A 15,399-nucleotide genomic window follows, 5' to 3' on the forward strand; every position below is an offset into this window, starting at 1 on the left:
TGAGTTAGAGAGAGAAGGAGCTGACCATGTCCCTCTCTTCCTGGTGGTTGGCCTTAGCCAGGGAAAGGGAGGGAAGTCTTATCTTTGAGTGAAATTTGAACTATTGAGACTCTAGTTACAATACAGAATGACCAATGTGGGTTTCTGTTGTTTTTGTTGTTTGTTTTGCTGGTAATTAACAATGAGCAATTGAGTTACTGGGCTGCCCAGTTTCTTCCAGGGGCAGGAGAAGAACTCTCTCCATTGTGAGGATTTATAGAAACAGGGGGAGAACAGTAAAAAGCAGCCTTCATAGGCGCTTCCCCTGTATTGTTCAACATGCAAGCAGACCATCTGTAGCTGTTAGTCCCTCCCAGAGAATACAAGGCACCTGGAGGAGAAGATGAATGGTGGTAAACTTTCCGTTTTCCTCTTTACGTAAAATGATCCTGACATGAACGGTAGTGAGGAAAATGAAGATGAATTGGAATTGAATTGGGATTCACTTTTTACTACCACTTCTACCAACACAATGATTCCACGAGAACAGTAATTTGTGTTTGATTTCTGAACCACTGGAATCTAGTCCTTCGTAGAGGTATGGAAATTATTATAAACCATTACAAACAGAAAAAAAATGTTCAAAGAATGATATAATAACACTAGTATTTTGGAAAACCTAAAAATCAGCAGTTGGACACAGCTGCCGTAGACTTGGGCTTTGTTTGGAGCTAGAACGGTTCAGAATTGGTGGAGGCCTCCTTTGTGCCCTCCCCTAGCCCCACCCTCCCTCCCTGAAGGTAACATCACTATCCTGATGGAGCTCCATAGCCTTCCCTTCGTGCTTTTATATTCGTGCTCTGTGTCTTTAGTGTCCTGTAAACATTACTTAGCCATTTCTTGACTTAAGGGGTGGCAGGGTGTTCTCTTTATAACTGTTTGTCGGACTGTGCACCTGTACATGTGTGTTTTATGAATCTTTCATGTCCGAAGCTTCCATTCCCTTCCCCCCGACAAAAAGTATTCAAAATTTTGGAATTTACACGAATGGTATGGGTCCATATATATCCTTCAGCAATTTTCTTTTTTTCAATCACCATTGTGTTTTTGAGACGTATTCACACTGCTACACGTAAATCTAGTTTATCGATGTTGAATTCTCTAAGGTGTTCCACTGTATGATTGTATCACAGTTCTCGCTCCCTTATCCACCCCCTACGGGGGACCTTTGGGTGGTCTCCTGTCTTGGTTCTTTTTCGTTTGACTGTTTGCTATGATAAGAACAATGCTGCCAGGAGTGCCCCCTCGGGCACACATGTGACACCATCTCAGGTATATGTTCCTAGGCATGGAATTGCCAGGTGGTGGAGGTTGCATATCTTCTAGATATTGCAGATATCAGATATTGCCAGATTCATCCCCAATGGTTGGTCATAGACTTTATCTATACAATTCACTTCTCCCTGCTTCTCTTTTCCTTTCCTTTTTTTATATGGAAATTGCTCTGCTCTGCTCTCTGGGTGTCCCCTGCTCACAGCTCTCTGTAAAACAGTGCCCTCATGGTCTTCTGAATAGACATCAGTATTTTCAAAGCACCACTTAGAGCTTTTTGTTGGTTATTTGGAACACAAAGCACCCATCGTTTGTATCTGAGCACAGACGACCCTGGTTTCCTGTTGGTAGGTCTTCCCCAAACTCATCATCAGTTTCCTTGGGGTTTTAGGAAGGTCTTACCCAGCTCCACTACGCTTGCAACAGAAAGACCTTTTCTGGGCTGAGACTGGCCAAACACAAGAGAGGACAGATGGAGGAGCCGGCCGTGGTATATTTTATCAGATACATTTTTGCAGATGAAGTCAAGAGGTTAGAATTTTGTCTACTGTGTTTGATTATTATGGGCTGTGTCCCCTCCAAAATTCACATGGTGAAATCAAATCCCTAATGTGATGGTATCTGCAGGTGGGGCCTTTGGGAGGTAATTGGGTCATGAGGGTGGAGCCCCCATAAGTGAGATTAGTGCCTTTCTAAGAAGAGACCAGAGAGGTGGCTTGATCTTTTCAGCACAAGTGGACACAACGAGAAGCTGGCAGTCTGCGCCCAGGAGAGGGACCTCACCAGAACCTGACTCTGATCTCAGGCTTTCAGCCTCCAGAACTGTGAGAAAAAAAATCTCCATTGTTTATCAGCCACCTAGTCTGTGGTAATTTGTCACAGCAGTCCCAACTGATGGAGACATTGGTCAAATGCCTAATTCACTCAAAGCAGCACGCATGGTTTCTGCACATCTGCACAATGAAAAAAATGGCTCTGGCAACTGGTAACAGGATCATCAGTGTTCAAGTGCTCAAAGGAATAGATAGCCCCTTCCTGGGGCTTGATGTATTTTTGCAAAGAAGAGTGACTTATAGAGCCTGTGAGCAAATGTGGGTAGAGAGATGTGGTGACTGGGATCATGGTGACCTCCACCAGTTATGCCAACTCATGTTGGTAGCCCAGGACTGTGGTAGCTCTGTGGCCACGGGCTCTGCCCACTGCCTGGGCATTTGGCTCCTGGCACCCAGAGTCAGAGTTCATGACAATTCACTGAGCATCTACTTTGTCCTCGGCTCCATCACATATATACCTCACTCAGCACTGAGCTCAGTTCTGAGGAGTAGATGTTCTTCTTCTCTTATGGACAAGGAAACGGAAATGCAGGAAGGTTAATGGGCCAAGGTCACATGACTAGCAAATGGCAGAGGCACCATCAAGCAGGGTTCTCCTGACTCTAGAGTGAGTGCTCTTTTTACTAAACCATGGTCGCAGTTCAAGACTTGCCCCGGGGCTGATGCCCACAGCCTTCCATTCTCCAGAACGGCTGCTGAGGGAGTCTGGAACTACGCAAAGGGTCTGGAGCCTTGGCAACTGGGAACTGGGCAGGGAAATGGGGTGGGGACTCCTTATTACTTCTTATTATACTTATTATATTATATTATACTTATTATACTTATAATACTACTTATTACTTCTCCATCTTGAGCCTGGAAATTTGGCCAAGGACCTTGTGTCACCGAAGCTGACCCTATATTCACAAGCACCTGTGGATTAGAATCGGCTCAGGTGGTGAGACTTTATCACTGGTCTTACAGAGCCACCTGAGTCCTTTTGGAACCAGCTGAGATGCCATCTCAGCCTCTGGGGCAGCTGCTTCCATTACTTTCTCCCTTACTCCAAAGGGTCAGCATTTGGATCATTCATTTCAGGTAGGATGAAAACATCTCTAACCCATCCAAGCCCTCTCATGTCTCCTTGCCAAGGTTGTGAGTGTTTTCTGCATGTCTTAAGGAACTCTGCATTCACAAAGAGATAACAATTGTGGCACTTGATGGCTGAGGAGTGTTAGATTCATTTGTTCATTCAGCCAGGGATCTGTAGATGCCCGCTAAGTCCCAGGGACTGTGATGGGCTGTTGGGCACAGGATATCATTTAATCCAACCACCCCCATTTTACAGATGTTGGAACCTAGTCACAGAGTCTCTTAGCTGGTGAATCTTTAAGGCAAAAATCTGATCCCTTAGATATCACTGATTTATTCAGCTAACTCTTAGGGAGGACCTTCTGTGTGCCAATCACTGCACTCGGGGCTGGGGGAGAAGGATAAAAGACTGAGTAATTACTATACAAGGTGATAAGTTCTCTTATAGAAGCATATGCAGAGTTCCGTGTGAGCCCAGGGGAAACTGAGATAGCTCTGGGGAAGGGAAGCTTGGACTGTCTGCCTTTGGAAATGTCTCAAAAAGAGCTGCAAGTTCCGAAGGGAGGAAGATGTGTTCAAAGCTCAGAACCTTTTCTTCAAGCAAAGGCTTAATGACAAAAAGAGAAACAGAAGTTGCTTTGGTTGAACCAGGTGAAAATCCTGGGGTCCTGCCATTTGCACCCTGGGTCCCCTCACCCTCACACTGCGGTCCCAAAGGGGCCACAGTGTGGCCCAAATGGGTCCCCTATAGCCCATTTTGAAAACCACTGGGCTGGCTGATGCCGGGAGGGTTGCTCCAGTTGTCTCCATCAGTGGTTCCTCCCCTCATCCTGGAATTCCTGGTCTCATACTGGGTGCTCAGTCTAGTCTGCTGAATAAATTGATGACAGTCTGGCCTTTTGCTTTCTCTCAAATTTGTGGCTCCCGGGCTCAGAATTCCAAAAAGCATTTCAAGACTCAGTCTTAATTTTCCACCAAACGGGAGAAGGTAGCAATGGTGGTGGCCTGTCTTTGGAGAATGGCAGGGATGCCACAAGAGGTCACTGCAGGAACACTGTTCAGGAGAAAAGAACTCAGAGCACTCTAAGCTGGAACAACGAGGTAAAACAGGGAGCCTTCAGGTTCAGTCTTCTGTCGACCCTCATTAAGGCCCTGCTGGGATTCAGCGCTGTCACTCCGGGCTCTTCAGGTCAGGTAGCATGCACTACCCAGTGGTAATCCAAGGGCCCCACGAGGCATTGCAGCTACAATGGCCTGTTCTCAGGGGTTGCTTCTGCATGGCATGCGGTCAGTGTGGGACTCCCCGGGCAGCCCCAGATCTCGCTGGGCAGTGTCTGCAGCAGGTTTATCCAGAGATGGCCAGGAGTCCTCAACCCCTCCCTGGGCCTGGGCTGCAGGCATGTGTACCTGGAGCAATCGCCCAGTGCAGGGGCTGGGTGAAGGCTTGGGTGAAGGGGGTCTCCAGGGTGGTGCAGATTATTTATTCATCAGTCAGTTAGCAAATGCTGAGGAACTCGAGCTACCGCCTGGGGCTTTCTTTTCCTAAAAGGCCTCTTTGACCAAGGCTTCCTTGCTCAAAAATGTTCAGTGGCTCAACTGCCTGTGAGGGAAATCTTTGGATTCAAGGCTCTCAGTGAACTGGTCCACCTCACCGTGTTAGCCTTTTTCTGGACTACTCCAAATCAACTCCCCACAAAGCACAAAACAAACACATACCACACACACATACACACACACCGAATCAGCCTTCCTCCCCCTCCCCACCCCAGCACACACATGACATCTATCCCCTGCTCCCACCCTCCTCTCTGTGGTTCTGACTCCTGCTTTTCTTCAAGGCTCAGCTCAGGTCCATGGCCTTGGTGACAACCCCCAGGGGCCACTCTCTCTGTTAAGATCCTGAAGCTCTGATGGTCTGTCCCTCTCACTTGCCACATTTCACATGCTGCTTGGTAGTGCGATGGGCCTTTTAAATTTTTTTTCTTTTTTTCTTTTTTTTTTTTTTTTTTTTTTGTGGGACGTGGGCCTCTCACTGTTGTGGCCTCTCCCATTGCGGAGCACAGGCTCCGGATGCGCAGGCTCAGCGGCCATGGCTCACGGGCCCAGCCGCTCTGCGGCATGTGGGTTCTTCCCGGACCAGGGCACGAACCCGCGTCCCCTGAATCGGCAGGCGGACTCTTAACCACTGCACCACCAAGGAAGCCCTTCTCAACCACTGCACCACCAAGGAAGCCCTTAAATTTTAATCACAGGCACTTGGTAGAATTTTGATTGTGAGCTGCAGGAGATCCAGGCCCTGATCAAATATTGCTCGGAAGAGACACCTGAGAGAGAAGGCATAGCCCCCGTTCCTGGGATGGCTTCCCAGGTTCTTGTCCTGCGCTGTGAGGCCGTCAGAAAGCAGGGTTCCTGGAGTACGTCACCTCTCAGTGAGTTACGCGCTAATGTCAGGCTTCTCGCTTTTACAGAGGGTCAATGCGAGAATCATCTTGTTGAACAACATTTCGATATCCTTTGTAAAACTGCAGTTGACGACATCATTCACTGTGTCACTCAGTGTCCTTTATACAAAGGTCCCCACGATAAATTCTGGCCTGTGTTTACTTCCAGAAGAAATTCTATTTCTGCAGATAAATTAGTTAGTATGCTTCCTGTGGTCAGAAAATGAAAACTGTGTAACTCGGGGTACTCCTCTTTCTGCGTGGTGGCTAGATAAGACAGAGTCGGATTTATTGCCTGTGTGTTGTAATCCGCTCAGCTGTGGGCTCCGAAAGCACTTACTCCTTCTACTTCTTTTAAATGGACTTATTTTATGTTCAAATGTCTCATTACACTTTTGCAAGATGTGTGAGTCTGGGAGTCATCTGGGGAAGCATTGACTTGGCCTGTTTATTGCCTGTGCTGGCTGCCGGGGGGTACAGAGATTAATATGACTGCACCCAGCTTTCCAGGAGCTCACATTTTAGTGTGGAGAATAGCTATGGAAATAAATAATTACAAAACAAGGTTGGTGCTTCAGCAGAGGTGCATGAGGCTAAAGGACAAAGCAGACTGGGGAGAAGTGGGTGGGCAAGGCTGCATGGAGGAGGTCAAGGCCGACTTGGTTTGGGGCTACAGTGGAAAGAGGACAGTGGATAGAATAATACATGTGTCTAAATCTGGAATTAGATAAAGAGTTATCTTTTAAATGTATATATCCCCTTGTGCTGGCTATGCACCCTTCGAGGGCAGGCAGTGAATCCCTGTCCCTCTGTGGACTCCATAATGCTCAGCCTGGGGCTGAGGGCCGTGCAGTGTGGTGGTTACAGCACAAGCTCTCGAGCCACGTCTGCATTTGCATCCTTAGCTGAGCAAAGCTGGGCAGATTCACCTTAACCCCTTTGGGCCTTAAGGAAAGTGAGGATAATAGTAGTACCTCCCGCATGGGGATTTTAGGAGCTTTAAAGAGGGAAATACAAGTAAAGAGCTTAGAGCCACGGCACATGGGGAAGTACTCAAGAAACGTTTGCTGATTAGTCCCAGCTGCATCACTGACAACACTTTACGGTGCCGGAGAGCTAGTACAACAGAGAGGGAAAAACACACACAGCTGAATTCAGCAAAGCACTCTCAACTCAGCCAGCTAGATCTAGTTCAGTTCGTATCACTTCCAAATGATGCTTAATTGAAAAATAATAGTTTTATTGTTTCCTGAAATAGTGTGCGGGAGTCAGCCCTGCTCTAAGTCCACCAGTAACTTGTTTGTTGATGATATTCTTAGAACTGGTCATTGATGATTTTCGTAAGGAACCCACCCCCTCCAGCTCTGGCTGTCACATCAAGGGGGCCCACTGGGCCCATGCTTCTCTTGCCCCACTCTGTCTCCGTTGGTTTCCCTGGTCACTGCCTTTCAGAAGGACTAGGGTCCCTTGGGTGGGCAGTGAATGCAGGCAGAACCATAATGTGGATTTTCAGCCGGGAAGGGGCGTAGAAGTCTTCTTAAGGGCAAAGGTGCCCATGCACAGAACGGGTCTTTCCATGGGTGTTTATCTGTGTGCCAGTGGTGTGGTGGGAAACGTTTAACAACTAGCTCTCTGGGAAAGAAAGCGCCAGTTTATAACGGTATTTGCCCTTGGTGTAAATACTCCCACTGTGCTGATTTAAGCTGCCAGTGTGATGTCACTGACGGTGGAATTGGGAAGAGAGGCACAGAAGCACACCGTGAGACAGTGTTTCCAGGACACAGACGCAGTCATTGTAAATAACCTCATGAGCAGAGATAGCAGTAGAATGTAGTAAATTAATCAGGAAGTGACGGGTTTTGAGTATTCCCCAAATTCCTGACATGGTGACATGCTCACTGGATCTGGCCTTCTTTCATCAATCTACTGTCTCTTCCACACGGGGCCTCTCACCTCACCATTAAGTCTATGCTTTACGAGATTACACTTCTGCAAATTTTCTTGGTCATATGTCTACTCATACAAACAGAGACATATTCTTATGCAAAATACACGAGAAAACCTCTCCTGCTCAGACTTGCTCATTACTCCTGACCCCCTAACCCCCCCAAACCCCAAACTCAACCAAGAGACCCCACCTGCACTTTCATGGAAACTTAGGAACATGTAGGTAAAAGAAAGAAATAATATCAAAGGGAATACTTGAAATGGAGGGTGAGGGAAAGTAGGGAGGAGAAGAAGCAGAGAAAGAAACAGAACAGAAAGGGGGAAGGAACCGCAACACAAACGAACCCACAGAAATGGAAGGGTAAGACCAGGTGTAGTCACTGCCTCATCCCTGTACTGAATACAGAACGTCCGGAAGCCAAATAAACCGAGCGAGTTGTTTTTGGTCTTACAGGAGCCGGTCCTGGCCTTCAGCCCCAAGGCTAGTCTGAAGGGCAAGGGTTAAAGCAGGAAACGGTGCTGTAAATAATCTGCTGCATTGAGAGCTTTCTCTCAATGAGAAGAAGTCCCTTCTGAAATATGTCCCTTGGGACGCATGTGCAGCGGGGTGGGGGGGGGGGTGGGGGGGGGTGGGGGGGGTGGTCCACAGCCCCATCAGACAAGCTCCTAAGGCGTCTGGATAGCAATGTGGCATTTGATCTCAAAATGGCAGCTGGGAGATGATAACACTTCTTCTCTAATTGGGATAGTATGCTTTTAAAATAAACAGGTATTTCAAATGCTCTTAATTAGACTTTCAGCCAAAGTGCTTTCTGTTTGAAGTTGGCTGATTACTTCAGGCAAAGTTGGGCTCTGCTGCACCTGACACCTGCTATACTTTAGAAGAAGGCTCCCAGAGAGGTGAACATAGGAATTAAGGAGGTGCCTGCGGTTGAAGAGACACAGCAGGGTTGGGATGGGGGTGGGGGGTGGGCAGAGAGGATGGAGCACCTCTTGCCCTGAAAGCCATGGAAATGACTCCTCAGGCCCTAGAGCAAAACCACCCTTGGAAATACTTGAGTGGTATTTTCCACATCACTGTTTCTGTTCAATAAGCATCATGAAGACTGAAGAAGAGACCAGGTGGCAGCCAGCGCTAGGGATGACTCCCTCTCCGGTGACCTGCACCTCGGCACACAGCTCCCCACAGAGGCCCCTGTGCCCTTCCCAAGCACGGCGCTATGAGTTAGGGCCCCGGGCAGCCCTGGCTGTGTGCTAGGGAAGGTGCTCCGCAGAATCCTGGCTCCAAGACCCTGCCCAGGCCTCTGGCAATGGGAGGTCAGGCCCAGCACATCTGCCTGACCCCTCAGTCAGAGCCAACAGGGAAAAGCTCAGGCTCCATCAGTGTGTCTTAGGCTTCCTTGTTCTGTGTTTCTGATGTAATCAGTAGTTATTTGATATGATCATTGTTATGACCCAAACTAAACAACCAACATTCCCAATAGGCCAAGTTACTAGGCTCAGATGGATTACCCTCATGACACTGGGAGTCTACTCCATTTTCCCCCAGAGATCCTGTGCACAGGATTTCTCCAACTGCAGGTCATTCCAGGGGCCAGCCCCTCTCAAGGGGAACCCATGTTGTTCAGAACACATGAATTGCTTATTTAATCAAAGCTCTAGAAGGCTTGATCCCAGGCTAGTGGGAGAGGATACGGGGGAGCCCTGCCCAGGAGCCCTGTTCCACCAGCCTTCCAGGGAGATGCACACTCCTCCTGGGTGATTTCCTTGGGTCACATGTCACAAGGGGGCATTTTCTGCAGATGCCCACTGCCTAAAAGGTGCCCAGGCCCTCTTATAATATCACTCTGTTGGTTTAGTGTTTGCATTATTAATGTATGAAGTGGGCCCATCATTGTTGTGGGCAGTAAATCGCATGGGGACCAAGAGCGCCCAGTGTGGACTCAGAGACCTGGTTCAAGTCCTAGTTTCAACACTTACTAGCCTGTGACCTTGGGCAAGTCACTAAATCACCTTCATCTGGAAGAGGCACTGCACTCTTAGGACTGTTGGGAGGATGAGGAGACGTGCACATAAAGCAGGGCACAGAGATAGTTCAGCCACTGGTAGCTGTTTTCATCACCAACCGTTACTGCTGGGATGAGTTAGTCGTGGTTCTAGAAAGCTCCGAGTAGGACCCTGAGGAGCTGGGACATAGGGGGTGAATTTAGGTTGGGGTGTGGGGTGGAAAAGGTCAGAGGATGAGGCAGCAGCAGGGAGGGTAGGGTGCCAGGTGCTGACAGCCGGAAGCAAAGCACACAGGAGGGGGAGACTGGTCCCTGAGAGGAGAGGTGTCCCAAGAAAGCTGCACTGACCGCAAACCTCCCCTCCTCTAACCTTCCCAAGGGCTCTGGATGGGCTGTTGTCCAGCTGGGTGTGGGCTTCCCAGACCAGGTCAGCCTGTATTACCTTCCCCGTCTGCTTGCAGGCTCCACTTTGTACCCACCTAGAGCTACTTGCTGCATGTGCCGCTGGGTGATTTCTTCCTTCAGGCGACCTGTCAAAGACACAAAGGAAACCACTGGTGAGTCTCCAGTGGGCTGGAGGAAGATGTGGCCTTGGAAGTAGGTGGCGAGATAAAAAAATTAGATAGAGTATGAAAGACCAAGCAAGCATAGCCCTGCAGGCCCTGGATGTGTGGAACAAGAGGCTGCAAAGGCTGGGGCCCTGGCATGTCAATATAAGCACACATTTCACCTTTGGACTCACTATCAGTTATCTTAGTTAGGGTTCAGTTATCTTAGTATGTCACACATCATCTTTGCTAGGGCTACAGTCTCTTAGACAGTTCTATGTGTCTATTGTTAATGAAGGGGGAGGCAGGATTTGATCTTTTAATAATGTATAGGATCCCTTTTAAATTCACTTCTTTCTTTTAAGCTATAAGAAACTGTGTCAAAAAATATGGTGGTTTTAGTTGATGGTAACCTTAATATGAACACAGCAGTTGATCATATGGTAGGAAACACATCTAATTCCATGTTGCATCAATAAGGGTCTAGTGTGTAGATCAAGGGAGGTGAGAGCACTGCTGTACTTTGCAGTGGTCAGACCACAGTTGGTTTTCTGTTCTAGGAGCTGCTTTTTGTAAGGAACATTAGTAAAATAGAAAACACTTAGAAGATGGTAACTGGGTTGGTGAGGGCTCGGAAACCACGCCATGTGAGAAATGGTTAAGGTGACTGGAGATGTTTAGACAGGAGAAAAAAATATTTGGAGTCATGGAGACAATGGCTGTCTTTAAAAATCTAAATATTGTTATATGGATGAGAGAACAGATTTATTTTTGTCCTATTGCTGAGGGTAAATGTCAAGTCAAATGAAGGCAGACTTAGGACTCAATACGAGGAAGAAACAGCTCACAACAAGGACTGTCTCCACGTGGATTAAGTTGTCTCAAAATGGACTAAATCTCCTGGCAGAGCAGTGAGCCCCTTCCTGAAAATGCTCAAGCAGAAGCTGGGCAACCATCTGTTGGGTTGTTAGATGGAGAATTCCTGCCCTGAGTAGGGGCTGGGACCAAATGACCTCCAGGCTTCCTCCATCTCTGAAACTCCGTGATGCTGTGCTTGAGGCATGGCTGCAACAGCAGCCCTGGGGTTTGTTTATGTCCAAGCGTTCAGCACGCTTGTTAAAACGTCAGCGCTGTCTATATTGCACATCCCATTTGGGAGATGTGATCAGGCCACTGGGGGATTCTGAGAAAGCCTCGGAACTTCATTGCTTCCTCTCCTCATATACAGTACATTCTACGCCTCAAAGGCTACACCTGAACTGAGTTTCCAATGAAGCAGTCACAGGAGACCTTGTCACTCCCCCAAATTTCTAGGGCACTCCTAGAATATTATGATTGGGAGGGATGGCAGAGGTCATTCAGTTGAATTTCCCACACAATTTAGGAGTCCCTTCTACAGAATGAAATGGTCATTTCACCTCTGACTTATATGTACCCAGGCTGTTCCACTGGTTAAATTGTATATAAGGAATTGCTGATGTGCTATTGACACCTGATTCCTTGGAATTTTCCTATTTGGACCTGGTGTGTTCTCTGGAACAGCATAGAAAAAGGATCCTCTCTCATGGGCAGTGAGACCCCTTTACACATCTGAGGGTGCTATGGATTCTCCACTTAGATGTGTCCTCTCTGGGTTAAACATCCCCAGTTCTTTCAGCTCCACCTCGGAGGCCACTGTCTCCTGGTGTGTCACTGTGCAAGTCTACCCTGCCTTCCACGTGTCCCCCCTGGAGAGGACTACGCACAGGGAGGGAGCCAAGGACTGGGTGGAAGCAATCATTGCACCCTAATTCCAAGTGCGGGCGAGTGAGAACTTAGGGAATGTGTTGGAAGGGGGTGAGGAGGCGGAAACCTAGCCCAAGGATGAGTACTGGATGAGCCTGGAGCCACCAGGACCTGAAACCCAGCCCAGCCATGGCCAGAGGTGGGCTCTCTTCCCCACTCTTCCCCACGTGACCCTACTGTCTGCACCAGCAGAGTCAACAAGTTGGGGGCACAGGGGTGGTGCTGGGCTGAGCCTCCAGTCTACCTCAAACACTGCTGACTTGATTTTTAAAGAAGCACGGCACACACAGTCTTCAAATAAAAGGAGATAGTGCTGTGGCAAATGCAGTGGCCCATTTAGACACCTCTCTCGGTTTCGAGGGCTTTCTCACGCCCACAGTATGGAGCACTGATGCTGCTGTGGTGCCTGGCTGGTTTCCTGGGTATCTGGTGCAGGTGCCACGAGCCTCTAACGTGCCTGGGTACCACCCTCCTAATGAGACTGGACAGTGACCTGCTCCTTTAGAGCCCACACGGGCTGCCTGGCCCCCTGGAAACTACCTCCCCGAAAACAAGCCTCCCCGCCAAAGAGTGTCCTCGACGGCTGGCCTCCCTGACCATGCGCCTCCCCAGCTACGTGCCTCCTGTAGGTGCTCAGACTAGTGTGTTGTGGCTTCCCCTGTTCCTACCGGAGTGACCAGGCTCCCCTTCCCAAGTCCTGGGGAGGCTATTTTGGAATAACAGGGTGAAGCATTCTCCACAGATCCAGCCTGGGAAATACTGCTCATGAAAATAAAGAGGGGGGGGTGCTTCCCTGGTGGCGCAGTGGTTGAGAATCCACCTGCCGATGCAGGGGACACGGGTTCGTGCCCCGGTCTGGGAAGATCCCACATGCCGCGGAGCGGCTGGGCCCGTGAGCCATGGCCGCTGAGCCTGCGCGTCCTGAGCCTGCGCTCCACAACGGGAGAGGCCCCAACAGTAAGAGGCCCGCGTACCACAAAAAAAAAAAAAAAAAAAAAAAGAGGGGGGTTTTGCCACCAGGACTGAGAGTTCTATAAACTCCACAAACATAGATACCTATTCCCAGAACAATGAGCCATCCCTAGGGGTCGTGAGGTGGGTCGTTAGAATGCCGCATATTGATAAAGGTAGGTGGAAAATCTGTTTAGTGATGCTCAATTTTGGCCAATTGGCTAACATCTCCCACCACTTGGCATTTTTTGTTTTTGAGATCTTCCCAAATAAGCTTCTAAAAATAGCCTTATGGCTGATACCTAATTGCATTTTCCAACAGAGCCATTCTTCATGTGAAGGGAAGAGTCTCTGTAATCGGCTGGATCTTGCAGCTCCATAGGTCTTGGCAAAAGAAGGAGTTGAGGGGGATTGCAGAATTCACTCAGCATGCAGCTCGCTGTCATTAGCACGGTGATAAATTTGCTACTTTTGGCCTGGGTTCCTGGACACATCCCTGTCCCAAGGTATGGAAAAGAGATGAAACAGAAACAGAGAACTCCCAGCCCGATGCAGGAGATGGTCTGGGAGGGAAGCCGGGGAGGGGAGGAGCACTCTGCTTGTAGGAGAATGGTGGTAATTAGTAATTTTGCCTCCAGTAACTTACAACAGTACATGCTAGAAATACCTTCTCTCGCTTTGGGATTCATTACATGGCAAGAGTGGAGGTGGCAGCAAGGGGTGCAGGGGTATACTGAGCTCCAGAAGAGAGGCGTGACCTTTAAAAACACCTGTGTGCAGGGTATGCACCAAGTGGTAGTTCATATGAGAGGTATTACCATCATGCAGACGCAAAATTCATTGTTTTACAGTGATAACTCAGTTTTCTGGATAAAACAATTTTCCTCGAGCTTCACACTTTATTTTGCACGCATGTTAGTTTGAAATCGTTTACCAGGTGAAAGCTGTTTAGCTGGTCCAGAGCAGAGCCCTTCACTTATTCTCCCTTGGTACAGCTGTTGCAAGCTGTTTGTGCAGCTTCCACGATGCGGTGCCTTATTGAGGATGTTGACTTAACTGTCAAGCAATACCTATTTACTGTTCCTCCACCCTATGTTAAGCACTGTGTTCTAAGTGCTATGGAACCTACAAACTAATAGAAGACTATGGGGGATGGCAAACAGGTGGCCTGCAGAGACGCAAGAGGGAAGAGATATGGGGACATATGTATATGTAGAACTGATTCACTTTGTTGTAAAGCAGAAACTAACACACCATTGTAAAGCAATTATACTCCAATAAAGATGTTAAAAAAAAATAAAAAAACAAAAAGCTGAACCCACGGCTGACCTTGCCCTTCCATCGTGGATGGTTTGCTTTCCTGCTGAGCCTGAGTTTGGCTCTTCAACCCAGTACTTTGGGCAGCGATAACCAGTCACTTGGAGTTGGACTTGAGATGAAGCAGACCTCTTTGCTGTTTTGATTACACTAGAAAGTAATTACAGATGTGTAGGTAGAGAGAGTTAAGTTCAAATCGCAGCTCTGCTACTTCCTAGTAGGGCAGGTTACTGAACATCTTTAAGCCTCAATTTTATTTTATTTTTTATTTATTTTTATTTTTATTTTTATTTTTTTGCGGTACGCGGGCCTCTCACTGCTGTGGCCTCTCCCTTTTTGGAGCACAGGTTCCAGACGCGCAGGCTCAGCGGCCATGGCTCACGGGCCCAGCCGCTCCGCGGCATGTGGGATCTTCCTGGACCGGGGCACGAAACCCGTGTGCCCTGCATCGGCAGGCGGACTCTCAACCACTGTGCCACCAGGGAAGCCCAAGCCTCAATTTTAGCATTTGAAAAATAGGAATAATAATATAACTGTGATAATACCTGCTTTACTGTATCTCAAGACTCGTGGGTGGATCAAGAGATAACGTACCAGCATCTGTGACACGTGACACTAGCTTTAGGCATCAAGGTACTTTCAGACATATTGGAAGGATACTATGTTTATAAGATGACAGGCCCTGAAGGGCAAAGGGCTAAACATCGATCAATGGTAGAGGGAAGTTCAGAGGAGGAAAAGGTGGGTTGGTGGTATTGGGAAAGGCAACGTTACTAAAGGTGAGACTTGAGTAGGTTCCGAAAAGAGCAGGGGGTTAAGGGGGCCGTTGGGAAAGGCCCAGAGAGCTGGGCCCTTAAAATCAGGCACATTCATGTCCTCCTTGCTAATAAATATTTCCAGTCACAGAGACCTGTGGGAGCAAGATGGTGGAGGAGGCCAGGTATACATTGGTTTGGGGCAGGGGTTGGAAGGAGGGCTTGAATGGGGGAATAAGGCTGGGGGGAGACGGAGTTCTAATCATACTAGAGTCCAGGATCCTAGGTAATAATTACCAAGGGCTTTGGACCCAGGTAAAAATCTCTTCTTCTATTTGACTATACTACTATTGTATCCCGGGAAAATCAAATGAAAATAAACTTCAGTAGCAGGATTGGGGTGTGGGGAGAACACTCAGTATGTTTCTTGCCTG

At 48.2% G+C, this 15,399-nt stretch overlaps 1 protein-coding gene across 3 annotated transcripts in view; it reads right to left on the bottom strand.

Annotated features, from left to right (window-relative positions):
- KIF6 (kinesin family member 6) overlaps positions 1-15,399 on the bottom strand; it is a 400,730-nt gene that overhangs the window by 31,705 nt on the left and 353,626 nt on the right. For 2 of the 3 annotated variants that reach the window (XM_067006146.1, XM_067006147.1), the window contains exon 16: positions 10,089-10,139. In XM_067006146.1, coding sequence (XP_066862247.1) covers positions 10,089-10,139 — 51 coding nt within the window. Of the gene's footprint in view, positions 1-5,551; positions 5,840-10,088; positions 10,140-15,399 lie in introns of those variants that run through there. The other variant, XM_067006148.1, reaches the window with a different exon arrangement.

This window comes from Kogia breviceps, chromosome 10 (assembly GCF_026419965.1).
Source record: "Kogia breviceps isolate mKogBre1 chromosome 10, mKogBre1 haplotype 1, whole genome shotgun sequence".
In the NCBI taxonomy this organism is placed as follows: domain Eukaryota; kingdom Metazoa; phylum Chordata; class Mammalia; order Artiodactyla; family Physeteridae; genus Kogia; species Kogia breviceps.